Source organism: Phodopus roborovskii, unplaced genomic scaffold, assembly GCF_943737965.1.
Source record: "Phodopus roborovskii unplaced genomic scaffold, PHOROB, whole genome shotgun sequence".
In the NCBI taxonomy this organism is placed as follows: domain Eukaryota; kingdom Metazoa; phylum Chordata; class Mammalia; order Rodentia; family Cricetidae; genus Phodopus; species Phodopus roborovskii.
Genome location: NW_026126511.1, coordinates 4,796,570 through 4,817,523, shown reverse-complemented (window position 1 = coordinate 4,817,523; position 20,954 = coordinate 4,796,570). Strand labels below are relative to the sequence as shown.

The 20,954-nt window shown below is 48.6% G+C and overlaps 1 protein-coding gene across 1 annotated transcript in view; it reads right to left on the bottom strand.

Moving 5' to 3' along the window:
* Abcc4 (ATP binding cassette subfamily C member 4) overlaps window positions 1-20,954 on the bottom strand; it is a 174,255-nt gene that overhangs the window by 88,922 nt on the left and 64,379 nt on the right. Inside the window, exons 14-19 of the mRNA XM_051195225.1 lie at window positions 17,233-17,329; window positions 13,927-14,136; window positions 12,052-12,192; window positions 11,676-11,713; window positions 10,864-10,958; window positions 8,943-9,089 (exon numbers count right to left, since the gene is read on the bottom strand). Coding sequence (XP_051051182.1) covers window positions 8,943-9,089; window positions 10,864-10,958; window positions 11,676-11,713; window positions 12,052-12,192; window positions 13,927-14,136; window positions 17,233-17,329 — 728 coding nt within the window. The remainder of the gene's footprint in view (window positions 1-8,942; window positions 9,090-10,863; window positions 10,959-11,675; window positions 11,714-12,051; window positions 12,193-13,926; window positions 14,137-17,232; window positions 17,330-20,954) is intronic.

Genomic DNA, 20,954 nt, shown 5'->3' with positions numbered 1-20,954 from the left:
TGGCGTGACTGCTCTTCTCTGGCCCTCAGTCTCTAGATCAGACTATTCAGGCTTCGCTGCATGCAAAGAGAGCCCAGGCAAGGAACCCAAAAAACTCCGAACTTCCGCTTCAAGTTGGGAGAGAAATCCTGAACTAAGCCTCTCTCCCAGAGTGAGGGACTGGGCTGCAGCCCCACCAGGGCAGGGCCACTGGTGTCTAAGAATGCTTTGAGCAAGTTCTACTGCGCACAGCCGTCCGGCAAGCACAGCTGCAGGCAGGACTCTCCCAAAATGATGGGAGCGACTGCATGCCAATATCTAGCTAAAGGTTTCCAAACACCCAGAAGGAGTCTAAAATAGACTACCCAGGTGTTCAGGAGGTGAAAGCATTCGCTCGCTCACGTGATACTATCTATTAAAATGCAAATTAAAACAAAAAAAAAAAAAAAAAAAAGAGGTGCAGTAAAAGATTTCCCAGAATGGGAAACCTGTTTTGGCAATAGCTTTCCACACAAGCACACGTTTTAATAAACTTCCACTCAAAACGCACTTTGAAGCTTGTCAAGTCTTTCTTCTAGACATTAATAGGACTTCTACTTACGAGGGGGATTTTTCCCCTCAAAGGTTAATCCTGTTTTCCAAGGATGAGAATACTCAATGGATTACGGCTGATTGCAAGATAACATTACTAGACATCTAGGGAGCCCAGAGTGTAAGCAAGTCTTCATTAAGGGTAACTCTGGAGACCCCTGCCCGTTTCCTGGGTTAAGCCGTAGCAGGGTGACTTTCCTGAGAGGTCAGGAATGTGTCACTGCAAACTTACGTGGAAATCTGCTGTAACTGAGCAACTGGGATCTTAAATACGGAAGTGTGAACATGCTCTGGCTAGTGTGCTTTTGGTATGAGAGCCATTTCTCCCTGAAGTATCGGGGGAGGAGAGCCATTCCCCTGAAGTATCGGGGGAGGAGAGCCATTCCCCCTGAAGTATCAGGGGAGGAGCTTTCGCAAACTATGAAATCGAAGGCAGTTACTGACTGATGTCCCCGATGGTGAAGATACACACTATCAGGCCATGTTTGAGAGGAACTTAGGCGTCTGTGTGTCCACCCACAACTCCTTAATTTCCAATCTGTATCACTGCCATACAGAACCAGAGACTGTGACCAATACATGTCTGGGAGAAAAGAAACTCCTTGCCTTACTTGTTGGAGGCCAAGCACGAGGGAACTGAAGGGAGTAACATGCCATTCACAAGGCCTTGATGCCACCACACAGGGACAGGTCAACGCCTCGACCCTTCTCAGCCTCTCCTCACCGCAGCCTGCCATGTCTGTGCATGCCTTAGAAGGGGCGTATCCTCTCCCGTTTGGGGGGGCCACCCAGTTTATAAAACATGAAAGCAACAAAATCCCAAGCGACCGGTAGGCCAAAAGTCCTCTTCGATGCACACGGAAGCCTCAGAGAAATTTATTAGGTGTTTGGCGGTGTTATTTCCTCAGCTGGCAAACAAGGACAGAACCCAGAACCACAGGCCAGGTTCATGAACCACAGAGAACCAATCCTGCCCTCCCACTCTGAAGACTAGGCCCACTAGGACCTACTGTCAACGGCTCTTTTGAAATCAGCAGAAATCAACTCCATGTATCTGCCAACTGTAAGACAAAAAGGTGCAATTTTATTCTAATTGTCACCACACTCCATTGTTCTTTCTGGGCTTAGCTTGGGGAGATGTAGATGCCCCTAGGAAGCTTTCCCTTGTTCCATGAAACCAACGTGTATTTACTCATCAACTACAAAGCCCCTGGTCTTGAGCCTTGGAAATGTGGCAATAAAAATAACAGGTAAGTTTGAAGATGGCAGGGAGTGCAGAGACAACACACAGGTAGTGCACATGTATGTAATTCACTACGAAAACAAAAAAAGCACGCAAACATCTTAGTAAGCCCTACTGACTTCCACTTAACACCCCAAAACTGTGCTTTGCTTTATCCCAGCTAGACTCTCCATAACATCAATATTTATCCCTGATGACGTTGGCATAGATTTTGGACTCCATTTTCTCTAGAAAGTTTGCTCGGAAGCAGAGGCTTGCACTGGTTGCTTGAAGCATTTCTGATTGTCAACTAACACTGGGGAGAAACCTTTCAAGGGAGAGCAAGCACCAAATGACCTTGGGTCAGGCATACATCTACGCATCCCCGGTGACAATGGCCAAGGATGGCACGAATACCTCACCTACCTCTAATAGCTGGGATTAAACGGGTCAGATTCTGAATCATTGGATGCCTCACAGCGGAGGGCACTAACATCATAGCCATAGAACTTCTCCACCTTCAGAGAGGACGGACTCCCAGGCTAGCACTACAATCAGACACTAAATACAAATCTGACATAAAGGGTAACTATTATCTTGACAAGTAAACTGGATAGGAGCAGACAAAAAAAATTATACGTTATATGAGGTAAAATGTGACTCAATGAGGCTAACATTAAGACTTTTCCCCTAGTTTGTTCATTGCAAAATGAAGAACAGCATTTATAATACAGGGATGAAATGTAAACATGCATATGACATTTAATATATGCCTTAGCGGAAAATAGTTTGAAATGAAGATTTAATCCTTTTATGCTTCTGAAATACGCGATCATCATTTTGAACAGGTTAACAGCTTCCCATCTTCTCTCTTAAATATTCTATCAGACATCCATGAACACATCTCTCTGTCTCCCTCTCTCTGTGAGTGTCTGTGCATGTGTGTGCGCATGTCACTGAGTGGCCAGTATTTCCATGTACAACTTATTATGGAAAAAAATAAAAGGAATAAAGAGCAATAAGGACATTCTAACAGATTTAAAATGTACAGTGTAATATTTACCAGCTGTAGAAAGGTACCACAATAATCTCATTTAGAGAGATTACCAATGAAATAACAGCAGCAATCAAATATATGTAACTAAGTAACTATTTAAACTTACAACAAAGGCTTTTATTATGTTATTAGCAGTAAATGGGCAACTCCCATAAAATATCACTTAATATCACCCCTGATAAGGGCTTAAGTACATATAACCATTGTTATGTGAAAAAACATTATTTTTAATATGTGACAACTTGACAGGATTTAATTGCCACACCTACTTCAAACCATGTAGCTATTTCATTCAAACCAGAAAAAAAATAATATTTATGTGGCTATTGAGGTTCACTATGATTAATGCAATCTTTTGTGTAATTCCTTTTGTACTCTCTCACGCTTGTTATTATTAACAAGAAAAAATGAAAGGGGAAACGTGTTTTTGTTTTGCAACAAAGCTTTTCTGACGATGACTAAGTTCTTCCTTTGAAGAGAAAAAAAAAGCCTCTCCAACTCACTAATGTACATATAAATAAATTCTTCACAACGTGTAGAAAGCAAGGAAAAGGAAAAAAAAGAAAGAAGCCCGTAAGCCTTATGCCAGAATCAAAACCAATCTCGGCAGGATGAGTACAGGACAGCTGTCAGGGCGGCTGCTATTCTTGGCACCCAAGGAAGAGAAACCGTCGTTTCTTTGGGCCGTATCCACAGCACACCTCACTTGAAAGGGAAGACAGCGAGTGAGTTGGCGTGAATGGGCATCTCACCGATTTCCAACACCACTGCTGAATATTTATGTTGGTGACGACTGATGATACCGGTGAGATATTTTAACACGAAGCCTTGCCTTGTAAACCGTCTGAATGATGCTGTGTCAAAACAACCCCTACCATAAACCCGAGGCATTAGGACCAGCGTTTCTTGTTGGGACATGCTACCTGTTCAGCAGAAGCACTTGTGTGAACAGGCACAGATTAATGTGTGCGAAGCCGGGCTGTTTCACCTCCACACTTATAGAGCTATAATTTAACAGGCCTATTATTGCCGAGGTAATTTTGACAGTGCCGTATTATACTAGTTAAAATATGCAGTTAGCACTAACTCCAGTGGTCACCGGGGCTGAATACACAGACAGGTATCCTGCAATTAGATTTCCTCTCTGTTGAAGACTTTCTTCTTTTGCTTTTCTGGCGAAGGCCAGGTATGTTCACAATTGATTTTATAAACGCTCCAGCAAGACAGCCTTTCTGACGGCACAAAGCGCCCACAGTGGAGATTTCATCTCCTCTCACTCCTGCTTGGGTTCTTTAGCAACTTGCCCTGGATTCTGGGGACTCCCTGTCCAGGCTGGAGGAAGAGAACAATACTGCAAACCACTGACAGCCCTCCCCTCCCCTCCCCTCCCCTCCTCCCTGCCCCTTCCTCCCCCAGAGGCACAGCCCGACTTAGAATAGTTTATATTTGTGAAGTCATCTGCCAGCCCAATTTCCCGCCCAGTCGAGCCGTGAATCTTAATCATTAGGCAATCTCTAGATTTTTTTTTTTTATTAGGATGGGCATGAGAGTGACTCTCTCAAAATATAGGGCTACTGGTTGTCCATGGCCACTTTCATTCAGAGAGAGAGAGGAGGGGCTACTTAATCTATACTTTAAATCAGTAGAAGTCAGGGTGCTTCTTTCCCCTTCCTCGGTATTTTATTTCTCACATACTTAATTAAAAAAAAAATGGTGACATAAATTGGTTCTCCTTTTTACACCGTGGCATGCACACGCCACACGCACATAACAGAATAAAACTGTCGTGTGAATGAACACACCGGCCCCCAACCACGGCTAACTCTGCACCTTCCAGAGAAAAGAAACAAACATATCAACCTGCGCCACGGCTCCATTTCTTCGAGGCACATTGACAAATTAAAGATAAACAAATATTCCTATGGAATCGCAAGTTAATGCAGTCAGTCACAGTAGACGGCAGAAGGCAGGGCCACCAGCCGGCCACTCTTGGGGATTCAGGTGATGTGGAAATAACACCCAGACAGCGTGCTCATCTTTCTCCCTTAAGGAAAACAGCAGTCGGTCAGCACCGACCCTTCAGGAAATAGCACACATCTAGCCACGGGGACAGTCCCTGCCTATTCCACGGTCTGCTCCAGAAAGTGTCCACTGGGGATCAGAACCTGGGGATCAGAACATCCACTTTGCAACGCTGGGTGATCTCAAGCAGCACGCAAATATTTCTTTAATGTAGCTTGATGTTCCGGTCATGTGAATGGGGGCTGGGGGAGAGGATTCCCTTAACGTTTTCTGGAAAAGGACAAATTTCCAAGAAGAAAGCTTTCCTGGCAAACCCAGGTTTGGCCACGCAATGGCTCTGGGGCTCTGTCCCTGCGATTCTACAGCTCATGCTGCCCCCTGGTGCCCAGTGTCCAGAATGGCCTGGCTCCCCGGAAAGGGGCGCCTGCTAGAGATCACAAGAGAAACGGGATGCTAACACTCCACACCCAGAATTTGTGTGGCCCTGTTTATCACCATCTTCTTGAACCGAAATGCTACGGCGGGAGACACATTCTGAAGAGGGAATCGGAAAGTGACTATAGACAGGATTCAAATGCAATTCCAATTCAAACGTGGGAAAGCCGAGCGGTGAGCCCAAGGCGAGGCCCTGCAGAGGTGCAAGCCATCACGGGACACCTCGAGGGAGAAGACAGGAAACAAAGAGGGGTCAGGAAAACACGTGGCGCGGAAAATGGAAAGGCAAGCTGGCTCTCAGCAATCTAAGGTCAGGCAGACACTTGGGGTTCAAAATTGATCCTCATTGTGAGCTTAAGATTTACGGGACTATGAAGCATGAGTTAACAGTCAGGGCCATGTTATATAACACACCGTGACGAACTCTGCACACTCACACAGGGATTCTACAGCGAGAGCAACTTCACATCTTAGGACTAAGGCGTGAGCTTCGTCACCAGCCACCACAAGGGATGACAATGTTATCCTAGAGGAGAACAAGCCTACGCCTTCAGGTTTAGCCCACTCTCTCCTTAGATGCCAGTCAGAAACTTGGGGTGCTGGCTCTGAGGCCAGTGGAGCAGCCTCCACAGAAGGCCCGCGTCTCTGGACAAGTACAAAGGTCCTGTGTGGAGAGCAGGGCAAACCATGACAGAAGAACAGGACGCTTTTAACTTCCCCAATACAGTGGCTGGGATTCGGAGACAAGTGGCAACTCGAGAAGGGATGGACGGGCCAGATCTCAGCCCCGAGCTGGCTTTAAGCCACATCAGAGGGCCGAGAGGAGACAGGGCACAGAGCTGTGGGACCCCAGAGGGGTTTCTGTACAGACCTACCCCTGTGTCTAGCTTACTAGATAGCATATGCTGGCAAAAATCCTTCTAGTCCCTGAAGTTGTCTAAGGTCAGGGAGGGTGCTGTGATGCAGGTAGGAAACTCCTGCTCACCTCAGGGGCTCCTGGGGGCTGTCTGTGAAGAAACATTTTTAAAGATGCGTTTCTTGTGTCTTTACATTGCCAAGAAAACACGCTAACTAAGGAGATACGGCATTAACAGGGATGCTTCTGTACACATCCTATGTTTAATAACCACGTCAGTACATAAGTAATTAAAATTAATCAGGCTAACACAGCACAATTGTTGCCTTCGATGTATCTCTTCACCACGGTAAAATGTGCATAATGTTGTTCAAATGGGAACTGAAGTCTTAAAAAGCTTTTTTCCATTTTCTTTTTAAGAACTCCACTCAAAAGGTGAATAATTCATGCTTACACTTGCGGTCTGTCTTTCGGTGTTTATTTGGACTCGGCTTTCACTGCCGGGAGAATGCCCTGATAATGGATACGGCAATCAGAAGCAGAATGAACGTTTCCGACTTGATGTAAGATTAGTTACCCAAGATTTAGACTGGCCGTAAACCCCTCAAATCAATCATAAAATCAGGACCAGGAAAAGCTCATGGGTCTCGAGCACGAACGCAAAGAGGCTGGTGAGAAGGACCAGGACAGACTGGCAACACAGCCGGCTAACACCAGCTAAACGTTCCAGGCGTACGCGAAGCCCTCCAGTCAACTGGCTGAGCAGGAAGGACCCTCACGGCGCCCAACCCCCCCAGCTACCTTCTGAGCACAGCCCCAGCCAGACCTCATGAGGCATCTGCGCTTCACTATTCTCGTGCCCAGAGTAGGTAGCATCTGTGGGATGGGTGGACACATGACTGACGCCTGGCAGAACCGTCTCGCCTCATGTTACCCCCAGGACAATCGCGTGAGACAGAAAAAGTCAGAATTGGTGCTTCCACGCCACGGGTAGAACATGGAACTCCGGGGCCACTGTCCCTGTCACTCAGTCTCTCCGGGGACTGGCTGCTTAAGTCTCAGTTTCCAAGGAGATGGGTGTGGATATTGTTCCCATGTCACACATGGGGACGCCAAGGCACGGGGAGACTGAGTCAGCTGGCCTAGGCGCATCGTCAGTCACAGCTGTAACAGGGGCTCTCGCAAGGAGCTGGTGTCTAGGTGGCCACTGACACGGGGTCCAGGCTTTTACCCAATGCACCCCACTGTGAAAACTCCGCCTCCGGTGTCATCCCTGGGCTTTGCTCCAGGTCCAGCAGCTATCTGATGGCCAGCCTGTCCTCCGTGACCCCTCCAGGCCAGCTGCCTCTACAGCGGGCCCCATAATAATCACCTGCGCACACACGGCTGCCCCAGGCCTCACTACTCACCCCGCATGACCACGGGGATGACTAACACTGCTAGGGGTCCGGCCCAAGGAGGTACCTGCAGAGGCAAAGTGGGTGAGGAGGACCTTCGTGTGGGGGCCCCGCCCACCAGGAGAAGGCACCGAGTTCAGGGCATGTCTTCGGGACAAAGACTCTGGAATACAACCAAAGTCCACAGAGTTAAGAGTTAAGAGAGTTACCGGTGATGACGAAGAAGGAAAGCCGGGGCAGGGGGCGGGGGGGGAGGGGCGGGGGCGGGGGGGAGGGGCGGGGGAGGGGCGGGGGAGGGGGAGTCTTGCTGTTTTCTTCGTTTTAAAAACAGACTTAAACGGGCCTTTAACAGTGGGGCACTCCCGGATCTCAGCACTTGTGAGGAAAGGCAAGAGAGTTATCACCAGCTCAGGGTTAGCCTGGTCTACATAGTGACTCCCAGGCCAGCCAGGGCTACAGTGGCAAGGGGCTATCTCGGAATACTAAATAAATCATATCTTTATTTGCATCATATTATATAATAACAAGTGAGGTAAGACACAGTCAGAAACTTTTACTGGGGTGACCACACTTTGGGGCTTCGATCTTTAGTACCGGTCAGGTCAACCTCATGGTCAAGTCCTCACACTTCAAGAAATGAAAGAGGCAAGCACACAGCCCCTCATCCCCTGCTCAGGGAGGGCTCCTCCTAAGGAGGCAGTACAGTACAGGCCACGGTGGTGTGAACACAACCGGAGTCTTAGCAGCTGTGCAAGCAGGTTCTACCTGCCTGCGGTGTGCAGCGAGCTCTTTAAGCCAGGAGACGGCAGGGTGCACGGCCCACTCTGCAAACTGAGTGCAGACAGATGATGGGGGATGCCCTTCCATATACATGCTTGTCTTACTGGTGGATAAATAAAACGCTGTGATCAACAGAGGCGGGGAGATAGGTGGGACTAGGAGACGAGGAGAATTCTGGGAAACGTAGGCAGAGCCATGTTGGATGCCAAAGGAGTAACAGGTCCAGACCCTTCTCCGGTAAGCCAAGACCACATGGAAATACATAGATTAATAGAAATGGGTTAATCATTAAGACAGAGCTAGCCGATAAGAAGCCCAAGCCGCCGGCCAACAGTTTTATAACTGTCCATATGTTTATCTGGGGCTGACAAGGCTGTGGGACCCCGCTGGCAACAAGAACCATCCACAACAGATAGATGTCTCGTTACACCTTCTATGCAACTGAATATCTACCAGGGAAGCTTACTGTGGAAAACAAACAGGCATGCAGAGAGATTTTTCTGTCAACATCCACCTCCCCTTTCGAAGACGGAAAGGAAATGTCATCAGATCTTCGACGTGTCAGCAAGACACATTTACTGGGGGACTCGGCCTGCGACTTACCTATCGGATTTCTGTCGAAGAATAAGACTGGAGCTTTCAGGATTGACTGAAACATCCTGTTGTGCAACGTCTGGGAAGCTTTCACAAGGACATAGAACACCAGCAGGGATCTTGCGATGCCGAAGAGGACGGTAATGGCCGTTAGGCCTGAAACAGAGGGAAATGACCCAGAGAACACAGGACCTTTACATTCTCTGCCATAATGCCACAGTAGGTTGGATTAGTCTACGAATATATTACTTATTTCGTTATATAAACACCTAGGCCCCACCTAAGTACGACGCATTTATAAGACACACTGACAAAAATTAAAAAATCTTTTCCCTCACTGAATGGAAAATACGAATGTGGAAAATACGGCAGGCTTTTAATAAATAAACTGCATGTTCTAGTAAAGACTCGGACGAAATGTAACCATATTTCTCCACATCCAACGACTGCATGTGAACCCCATAGCCCTAACACGGCAGTGGCTTTGATACTAACAGAGAAGAGGGTTAACTTTTCCTTGTGGTCAATGCCCAAGTAGCTTTAAGGAATTCGAAACCTCCACGTTAAGCTGCACATGGGAAAACTTTTAAAAGGCTGGTTTGTGAGAAAACACAAATGGTGTCTTAACGCGTGATAATTAAATGAGCAAGTTAGCTAATCGCAGCCACATGTCTCATACAAGCACGATGCGTTTTAAATGAGCACTATTTAAACGGTACGTCTAATTAAGGCGCGCTTGGGTGACCACTCTGCACAGATATGTGTGTGTGGTGAGGAGTGTGCCGTGTGTCGCTGGGGATGTACCGTCTTTACACGTATGGGGCAAGCATTCTACCACTGAACTACGACCCTAAGTTCCGTCCTCCACAGCGTCTCTTAGCTTTTAGCTCACCGCGCCATCCTGAACTGATGTCAGAGTGTTATTATCTAACCTCTGAAAGCTGCTTAAGTGCTAAAACTCTACGCACAGGCATTTTTCCTCAGCCGCCCAGCCCACTTGAATAGATAATGGACCTATTTCCCTTTAGGTCTTGCATACTCCACCAGTCGGGGTGTTAACCAGTCAGTGGATTAAGATTTCTTAGCAAGGGATCAACAACTTAAGTACCAAATCTTGGTGAGTGGGTTCTAGCAGATAATTCGCTCTGTCCAAGGAAAGCCGGAGTGAGTGTTTCCTGTGGGAATGTTTGAAAACTTTAGGTGAGGATTTTCTTTTTAAAGAAGATAACTCTACACACACTACACAGGCAGTCTTGGGACACCAGAGTGTGGAGTTAACATTAGTCCGGCAAACCAAATGTTCAATTAATCACACGGTTGGAGACACGGTAACATTGTTGATCTCGAGGTGGGAAAGAGAAGGGACCCTAATTCCTAGACACTGGGTTTCTCCCTGCTTAGCCTCCCTCTTCAGCAATTAATGAAGCCCAAGAGATGAGCCGTGTGCTGGAGGGAACTCAGTATACCTGTGAGGGGATAAGGCTTTTATCTGGGGGCCTTGCTGCCACAGGATTCCATCCAAGTGCAATAAAGGCATGGGCTTATCCAGACAGAATTGGAGCACACAGGGCTGGGATCCGTTTCTAATCCCCTGCCCGTCCACACAATGATAGAAGAGTTAGCGAGAGCAACCTATTAGAATAGACAATAGCCACATAGTTCCAGTGGCTGGTTTCCTGAACGCTCAGTCCTAGTTTAACTTTCAAAACCCACTATAAAACAAATTAAGAGTCTCCATTCAACCTCTTTCTTCCGGTAGTTTAAAAAAAAAAAAAATTATTATTCTAATTAATTCAGAGAGTAAATGCGACTCAGTCTCCTAATCTGTTAAGACGCTGCTGAATTTACTCCTAGGAGCTCTGGTAGCTCACGCAGGCCCATCGCAAGCACCTCGGGCTCTCGTGTAATAGACCCTATGGCTAAACTTTACCTGAGTAAATTCCTAAGTACCAGTTAAGATCTAGGGTCTCGGTTACATTTCCGTTAGTATTTTCCGTGTTATTCAGAGTGCCTTGTTTGTTCGCCCTATGGAAGAAATGTGGAAGGAAAATGTATTAGGAGAATATTTTTTTAAAAAAGGAACCTCCATTTGAGAGAAAGGTCCTATGCTAGAAAACGATTCTCAGCTCACATAATTCTTTGCGTATCTGTCTTTTAAAATTAGTCTGAATTGGGCTGGAGAGATGGGTCAGTGGTTAAGAGCATTTCCTATAAGAGGACCTGGGTTTGATTCTCAGCCCCCACACGGTGGCTCACAATTGTTTATAATTCTGGTTCCAGGGATCTGGTGCTCTGTTCTGGCCTCTGCAGCTGCCAGACACACACGGTACACAGATATATATGCAATCAAAACACACACACACACACACACACACACACACACACGCACGCACGCACGCAGTGGTGGTGCACACAATAAATCCCACACTCAGGAGGCAGAAGCAGGTGGGTCTCTGTGAGTATGAGGCCAGCCTGATCTACAGAGTGAGTTCCAGGACATCCAGGTCTACACAGAGAAACCCCGTCTTGAAATAAAAACAAGCAAACAAATAAAAACATCAATGTGAATCTTGGTGTTCAGGTCTCAGCTCGCAGCAGGTGCGTGTAAAGGTCACCGTAGGCCACACTCCACCCCCACCCGACTCTTTCTCTTCAGGTGACTCAGGATATAGAACCCCACTCTGCCTGTAACCGGTAGGAAAATGGCTCTTACAGCCGCTACCCCGGACGGGAACAACTCACCAGTAGGAAAGCCACCAGTCCTGAAGGACATAGAAAACCTGCAAAGGAGATGAAATATGACGTCGGCATGAATGACTTCCAAACCTGACACCCGGGATGACTAAGATGTGGGGCATAGAGGAGGTCTCTGAGACACTAGTACAGTCCCGGCAGGCCCGGGTCTGTGCCAAACCCTACTCCCCAGACAAGGTGTCGTGGTTAAGATCTTACAGAGCAACCCCATCTTTTGCTTCTACACACTTTCAACCCCAGCTAGCTGGCGTCACGAATGTTATTCCCCTCCAGACAGCTACCTCGACGTAATTCCATGCATCAATCATGCACAAATGGGTGTGTGTGTAAGCATCATCCTGAGGGCACGGATGTCATCACGTACCTGAGCTGCCACGTTCAGCAGGATAAGGAAAATGATGAAAACCCAAGATGCGCCAGCAGCGAAGTAATTCTTGTAGGCCTTGAAGCCAACCTTGCCTTCGGAACGGCTCTCCTCCGGCTGCACTGCCTGGGTATCTTCCGCCTGTGAAGGGAAGGGCGGGTGAGCAAAACGGTAACACAAAAAGTCTTCAAGCGTTGATCGTTCACAAGGCTCCAGGGAAACAGGTAAATGACTCGTTGCTAGTGGGAATCAAAACGGTGATTCTCCATCGCCAACATCAATCCAGTCTGGAAAAGAACCTATGCACCCTGGACCAAGTCCTCTCGGGGGAATCTGCTTGTTGTGCATGTCTTTGCTTGGAGCACAGAGGCATGGTTTCTAGCTCGTGCCCGTCACCCAGATTCAAGACAATCGCGAAAGGACGTGAACCAAAACATTACTGTCAATGGAAGAGGGCGGGGTAGGAATAAGAGTGTGAGTCTGCGTAGGGCGCGTGTTTAGGACGTGCAAGGCTCTGAATTCAACGCGGAGAAGAATGACCGGATGCCTCAAACTGCCAGCCAAACACGGCAACTGAGCAGGAACCTGGACACGAGACGAGAACAGCATACTCGTTTATATCAGAGTTATCCAGGCTCCTAGACTTGGAGAATGAACGAGGGTTTGGGCGGTCAGACGTGGCACGCTTGGGTTCCACAACTGCAAGCTGAAAACATTCAGAGGGGGGAATTCATCACCTGTCCTGAACACCTGTGAACATTTTTCCTTTTCCTTTTGTACCACGTCCTAGTAATACCATGCGGCAACTGTTTATACAGCATTTATGTTGTACTGGGAATCGTAAGTAATCTAGAGATGGATTAAAATATGCAAAAGCACACATGCCACCTTTACAGAAGCAAATTTAACTCAGTCCCAGTCCCAGACCATGCCAACTCCAAGGGTGGCTTTCTCTTTAAAGGAGCAGTGGTGTATATTATCCTGAAAAGCTCTCGATATGGTACAGATTCACAAAAGCTGAAGAAACACTCAGGCCTATGCTGGCTGCTGGGCACTCGGTGAGGAATAAGCTGTGGCCCTCGGGCTAGAATAGGGAAGAAATAGTGACTAAGCCTAAAAGTCTGTCCTGTGCTAAAGTCACCAGATCCGCGTCCTTCTTAACCTACAAAAAGCATCCAAAATAGAGCATGTAACTCCTGTCGGCCACCTACATTGTTAACACCCAACAAATAACAAAAAGTAACTCGTGCATTCTGACCACAGCAAGAGTCTAAGGCAATGGTTCTTAACCCAAGGGTCTTGACCCTTTTGCGGGGGGGGGGGGGTTGAACGGCCCTTTCACAGGGGTCACCTAAGGCCACTGGGAAACACAGATTTTACATTATGATTCATAACAGTAGCAGAATTACAGTTATGAAGTAGGAACAAAAATAATGCTATGGTTGGGGGGGGGGTCACAAAAACATGAGGAACTGTATTAAAGGGTTGTAGCATTAGGAAGGATGAACACCAGGGCTCTGAAGTGTTCTTCCTGTTTAGTCTCAGGATGCAAAAGCAAAGCCTGGGATCCCCAGATTTGGCCATGGTGAATTCTAGACTCCAGGCATCCGGGAGCCGCAGAGACCCTTGGAGCTTCTCGTAACATAACCACGATGGTTGTCTGTGGGGTTCTGCAGCCCATACCCGGGACAGAGCCACAGCCAGGGTCTCTCCCTTAACTCTGTTTTAATGCTGCCAATGAGACTGAGTGACACTTTGGACTCACAGGCTCAACATTAGGACAAATGAAATTGCCACCAATAGAGAGACTCAAAAGGGTCACAAGGTCCCTAAGAACAAAGAGAGCACACGACGACCGACACAAGGTGAACTCACATCTTGGCCCTCTGGAGCCCCATCTTTCAAAGAGGGCCTGGACGACTGCTGGGACCAGATGGAGGACTCGGAGAAAGTCCGTTTCCTGAGTGTTGGAGTTCCTGAAGCTGAGGAGTGTTCCGCTTCCTCGTTCTCCTTCTTTAGGAGGGAGCCAAAGTCGACGCCAGATTTCAGAAACTCCGTGTAAGTCCCCTTCTGTACCACCTGACCCTAAAACGAAAGGGATCTCAGAGACAGACTCTGGCACTTAACAACGCTGATCTAACCAAACCACACTCAGCCGGCCTTAAGTTACCGTCGCTCTTGGGTCCGGAGCCCTGGTTGCCAAGGATGGAGTAACTCAGCTTGCCTCCTAAGTGAGAATACTGTTTTCTGCCAAATTCTAGGTGTTTGGCAATACAAAAACAACGTGTCATTGTGCCTTATGACCCAAATACCACGGGCATTGAAGGAAGCAAAAAGCGTAGAGGGCGGGGGGAGTTCACAGGGTCTTTCCTGACATCACAGAAATGGGGGACTCAGACTGAGGGAAGTCTGATTGACAGGGCGGTGTCATGAGCATCTCCACCTAGGCAGGACACACTCACCCTGCCTGAGCTGGCCACCTGCCCCCTCTGGAACAAGACATATGCACACTTCATGGTCTTAGACTAAAACTACCCCCTCCCCGCCCCAATTCAAGATCCTGGCTGAAGGCTCAACATTCCATAGGACAGCTAATCCGGTGTTTCCTTCCTGACCACAGTTATAGACAATAAACTGAAATATCTTCACAGTGTTTGACCACATGAGGCAGGCGAGCCCCCAGATGATTTATTGAAAGCCACAAATTAATACCGGATGAAGTCCTGGGGGCCCTGAATCAAAGGAGAGTGGCTGAAGTTGAGGACGGGTCAGGTTAGAAAAAAATGGCTCTGGACCCCACCTTCTTACTTCTCGGTCTTCCCCCAACCCCCACCCCAACCAAGGTGGTCCACTGAGGAAAATCACAGTAGCTGTGGGCTTATAATAGCCCGGTCCCCTGCGGATTAGAAAGCTTTTCCTGAAACACCGTGTCTTGTCACACTTATGAGATAAGATTTGATTTGTACACTTGCTTATTGTAGTCTCGACCTTCCTGTCAGGAAAACACACGTGGGAAGGGAACAATTCCGAAGACAGGCTTTAGGAACTCAGAGAGGGCCCACCCTCTCTGCTGTTAGAGGGGGCCAGACTAATAATAAGAGTGGGTGTCAGTCTCTCCAGCGTCCCTGAGAGTGAGTAAATGAATTCTTGTGTGCTAAAAATAAAACTCGCAACGTGCAGGAGGCAGGGTCTCAAAAGCAGTCGCCATGTGGGCAGAGGTGGCAAAACTATTCTATAGCTCCTGACCCTGCAGGCAGAATATCCAGCTCTCTGCACACGAAATTAATTGTTTTCCGGCTTGAAGAACCTGAGCTCCAATTCGCAGGAGCCCAGAAGACAGCCGACACACTAAGTTGTTGCTAAGGGGGTAGTCACCCTGCCTCATGCAATCTCTGTGGTAAGAGTTGGTTCCGTGCAACTTTGATTGGCAGCCCCCTCGTCTCTCTTTGGTGTATTGTGGGGGCGCCAGAGGACTTTTCACAGACACTCCACTACCCTCACCCAGCCTGCTTGCCACAATAATGGGTGCTTTATCTCTCTGAGAGTAACCGCATGCAAATACTGTCAACCCTGGCTAACATTCATTTGTGAATTCCATCTTTGGCCAAGAGACTGCAGAAGGACCCTACGGTTTGGGGTCCTAAACTATCTGTGTGACCAAAGGCTTGGTCCCGAGGGTTGGCACTACTGGGAGGTTCTGGAACCTTTGGGAGGCGGAGGGGGCTCTGGTAGGAAGCCCTGACCCCTGAAGGGACTGTGCAACCTCAGCATCTCTGGCGCTGTTTCTCAGTGTGTGAGCGCCTCCTTGTGCCCTTCCTCCACAGCAGCAGCCGGAAAGGCCTTTCAGAATGGAGCCCGGGAAGGCCCTGTGTCCTTGACCCTCTCTCCTTATAAGAGTGACCCTTCTTCCCCACCAAAGCCCTCCCCTTGGAGCTCAGGGAAGCCTGCAGAAGAGGAGGTGGGAAGAGAATAAGAGCCAGATGGGTGGAGGACACGGGGAGAAGCAGCTCTGAGTGAACTGAGCAAGGCTCCTTGGACCTCAGAGAGGGAAGCAGCAAGCACAGGGCCTGCATGGGTCTGCACAGGTCTGCATGGGTCTGCACGGGCCTGCATGGGTCTGCACAGGTCTAAATGGGCCTGCAGGGGTCTGCACAGGACTGCAGGTCTGCATGAGCCTGCACTGGTCTGCACCGGTCTGCACGGGCCTGCAGGGGTCTACACAGGTATGCACTGGTCTACATGGGCCTGCAGGGGTCTGCACAGGACTGCAGGCCTGCACAGGTCAGCACAAGTCTGCACAGGTCTGCACGGGTCTGCACGGGTCTGCACGGGTCTGTACTGGCCTGCACAGGTCTGCAGGGGCCTGCACGGGCCTGCATGGTTCAGCACAGGCCTGCAGGGGCCTGCACAGGTGTCTGCACCAGGTCCCTCTGCATATAGAGCACAGCTTTCAGTTCGGTGTTTTGCGCCTCCTCTCAGGTTCTTTTCCTTCTCCTGATTTTCCTTCTCCAACCTGGATGCAGTGCTTTGTGTTTTATCCTATTGTATTTTATCTTGTTATGTTTGGTTGGTATCTCTCAGAAGCCTGTTTCTTTTCTTACATTTACGGTTGTAAGCCTAGCCTTTAACGGCTGAGCTATCCCTCCAGACCAAGCCTGTTCTTTTCTAAGTAGGTACAGGAAGAGACTGGATCCAGAGGGGAGAGGAGGGAGGGAGGAACCGGGAGGCACAGAGGGAGGGGAAACTGTAATAAGGATAAATTGCACAAGAAAAGAAAACCTATTTTCAATGAAAGGGGGAAAGTGCCCAGTCTTAGGCATCCCACTGTGGTTAACTCTGCCAACGGAGCCACACCCCCAGCCCTCACAGTGATATTAATAAGAGTCCTTCGGCTATCCTCGGGTGAATCTCAACTCTAGGAAACGAGTGTGAGACTGGGGGAAGGAAGGCAGCTTCCCAAGAAGTGCACAGAGAGCAGCCTGACGGGCCCACTTTCCCCTGAGGTTCCAGCTGGTTCAGTGGACTCTAAGTCCTTTGGGAAGCACATAGCCTTGCTCTTGGGTGTATCTGGGTTTCTTCTCAAAGACTCTCCCTTCTCTGAACACTGCTGCTGCTTAAAACCCGTACGGAAATCCCTTGACAAACCCCAACTCCGCTTGTAAAAAGCAAGTAATGACTTACATCTTTCAATATCAGGATGTGGCTGGCAGCTTTCAGGTACTGCAGCTGGTGCGTCACTAAAATGGTGACCTTCTCATGCAGGGTCTGGCAGATGCACCTACAGGTGTAAAGGTAACCAGAGGATGGAGAAAGAGAAAACACATCAGCGGCGTTCTCCAAACTGCAAAATAAGCGCTCCAGCCACGAGGAGACAAAGACAAGGAGGTGTCCTCTGAAAGAGGTAGAGATACAAACTAGATCGGGCTGGAGAGGAGGGCTAGCACTGTCCTTGCAGAGGAATCAAGTTTGGTCCTCAGCACTCGCATGGGCAGCTCGCAGCAACCAGTAACTCCAACTCCGGGGAGCCAGGGCCCCCTTCTGGACCCTGAGGGCACCTACACTTAAGTCCACACACCCACACACAGACACACAGACGGGACTAAAACGTAATGGAAATGAGCCCTGGGAATCGAATACAAACATGCGTTACTAATAAGGGCAAAGTATCCAGGTCCACCACACACAGCACCTGACCCTTGCTCTAACAAACCCTGACGAGTAGCCAGTAGGAAAGGCTGTGCCTGCTAGCTTCTCTTCTAAATATTCGTTTAAGAATTACACATATTTACACATTATATAACCCCCCAAAAAAATGAAATTGGCGTGATACATAATAAAAGCAGTTTAACGGTACTAGTATTCTAAAACATGACTTGACTAACGTTATAATTACCTTATTGTGTGTGGAACAGGAATCCTAAAGAAACAGACTTTTTGTTTAGGGGGATATTTTCCTTAGATGCCTGCTTAGGTGCCCACTTACGGTGTATACATTAATTAATAGAAATGAAAAACTTGGTATGTTGCCTAGATTGGCCCAAATATACTAAACTCGAAGAATCCTCTGCCTCCCAAGTTATTAAAACGATGTAGGACACGCCTCAGTGCTGTCCTGTGTCACACCGATGTTGACTGGCTCACACTTAATTCTGATCCTCTACGAGAACCACAAAGAGCTGACGGAACCACTGTAGCCCCACGTGCCACAGCAGAGGATTCAGGGCCGCGCACAGGAGGACAGAGTCAGTAAGTGCGTGGATTCATCTATTGGCTATGCAGAGTGCCAGACACCGGGGGCTGAGAATACGCCCACTGGCCAAGTAAACCAACAACGCCCAGGCTCATGTGGGGGAGGCATGGCAAATACGGGAAACGCATCGTGGTGGCATGATGTGAGCCAGCCGTGAGGAAAAGCAAGGTGAGAGCTGCTATGTTAGAAAGTGTGGGAGAAGGAGGCTTTTCTGCAAGGAGCTAACAACAGCAATACAGCCAGGTGCTGAGTCCCCCGTGGGGTGCTGAGTCCCCCGTGGGGTGCCACGTTCTAGGGTGCTTCTATGTACTAAGTCCAGTATGGGCTTGAAGGGCAAAATAATTCAGCACCCCACGTTGAGTGCTTTGGGCTACGAGCACCTGCCAGACACAGAGAGAAGTATAATGCTTCCTGGAGACGCAGGAGAGAAAGTCAGCCATGCAGGCCTGTGTCCGTCCTTCCTCCTGATAGACACCAGCTGGACAATAGGCAGGTGTGAAAAGGGCATGCGTCGTTCAACATGCCAACATAAACGTATGCATGCTGGAGTTCTAGCTTGCGTGGGGAATGGCATGGCGGTGGGTCAGATTGCAAAGAACAACGCCTTCCATTCTAGAACCTGAGACTGCATCCCAGTGGTGAGAATGTGTGTAAAAAAACAAACCGAAGCAGAGACGGTGAGCCACTGCGGGATGCTGAAGGCTTTTGTCTTTCCACGCGTTCACGCGCTGAGAACTAATCACCGCTGCAATGGCACGAACAGGCGCGGCTTTTTCACGGCAATCTGCCATCTTGCACTGGGTTTGTGTTGGTTACAAAAAATAACCCATGGATGGAGGTGACTTCTGTCACCAAGTTCCCATGAGACATCAAATCTGTGAGCACTTCAACTCAGGCTCTTCCGGCCTCCGCAGCCATGAGAAATGCACCTCTGTTGTTTCTAAGTCACCCAGATATGGCATTTTGTCATAGCAGCCCTTATCAATTAAGAAATGCATATACTAAGCTGACGGGGCAGGCAGCCATGTGGGAGCTCTAACCAGGACAGCCCTGAACTGATCATGGCAGAGACAGGCATCTGTAATTTTGAGACTTTCTAAAACGCACAAGCCACAGCTAGATCAAACTGGCATCAGTCTAGAGTCCCTGGGTTCCCTACGCCTGCAAACACACAGTTGTGAAACTCGAAAAACTTAATAATCTTGGGTGTGTATTTGTGACTGGGCTAAAACCACTATCGGCAAAGGGAAGAGTGATCATTCACGTTCAATACAAAACGCTTCACATTTCTAAACTGCCACACAACCGCCGTCTTTCAGAGCGCATTGTTCAATCCAATTTTCTAACTCGTTGGGAGCATTCTCCAGCTGCTGCTGAGTGATTTCCTAAATTGCCTTCGTGCCTCCCGCTCCAAGTTTACCCCCAAAGAATGTGGTTCTGATTAGCAAGCAACAGTTTTAACAAGCTTGCTTCTATCAGGTGTCTATCCAGAGCCCTTAAACATTAAGGGTGCAAGAGGAGGTTTTATATAAACACCCATGCTCAAAGGGAAACCTGGGGGCATCCTTGTGACCTGCACACCGATGCCCAGCGATCGAAACGCCCCCCTCTCCCCTCCCAAGGGATTCCACTAGAGCATCCCGCCAAGAATTAGTCTCTGAGCAATGGGGAACTTGAGTGGATCCACTCAAGGTTCACCCAAGCAACCAAGGGCTGGTTCTGCCCAGAGCAAAATCCATCACGGCACAATCAACAGTCGACAGGAAAGCGGGTCAGATCAGAGCTGGGCCAAGGCCAGGGGCCAGCTGCTCCCGTCTTCTGCATTCGGAACTACCCCACACTACCTGGCATGTGTTTTTATTTCTGTGGTAGTAAAACGCACACACCAGGAAAGTCACTACCTTAGCCGCTATAAGTGTCTTAGCCAGAGCATAAAGGACATCCACACTGCTGCCCAACCATCACATCCATCCAGGGCCAGAACGCTTTCCTAACCACAACACAAGACACACATTCACACGCGCACACACACTCACACATGTGCCCGCATGCACACACACATACCACACATGCACGCACACACATGCAATACACTCTCTCACACACATTCACACACACACATACACGCACACACACACTCCTCTCCCACGCGGCTGTGGAAGCAGTCACTCCCCTCTCCGAGAATCCAGAGCCTAGATTGTCATCGTTTTCACTCTGCTTGAGTATCTGTTACAAACTGAACCCCGCTCCCCTCAGCGCCCAATGGTTTAAAGGCGGAGCCTTCAGAGAAGAAGTTGAGAGTGGCTGTGAGGGTGGCCCTAAGCCAGCCTGACCGGTGGCCTTTGGAGAAGGGAAATCTGGGGACAGACACAACGTACCCTAACCTCAGACTTCCACCCCCATGGCTCATTCTGCTGTGAGAGTCACGCAATCTGGAGCGTTTTATTTTGGCGCCCAGAGTTAACGAAGACAGGAACTGCAAGTTAGCGTCTCTGCGGCTCTCAATCCACCATAAACTCCGCACCTCCCCTGAGGGGTAATGTGCCTGCCCACTTGCCACTCTCTTCTGGTACCTTCCTTGTCCATGCCTTTATACCTACACCTACCGATCCTTTTACCTGAAGGAATGAAATCCCATTCTCAATGCCCCCCA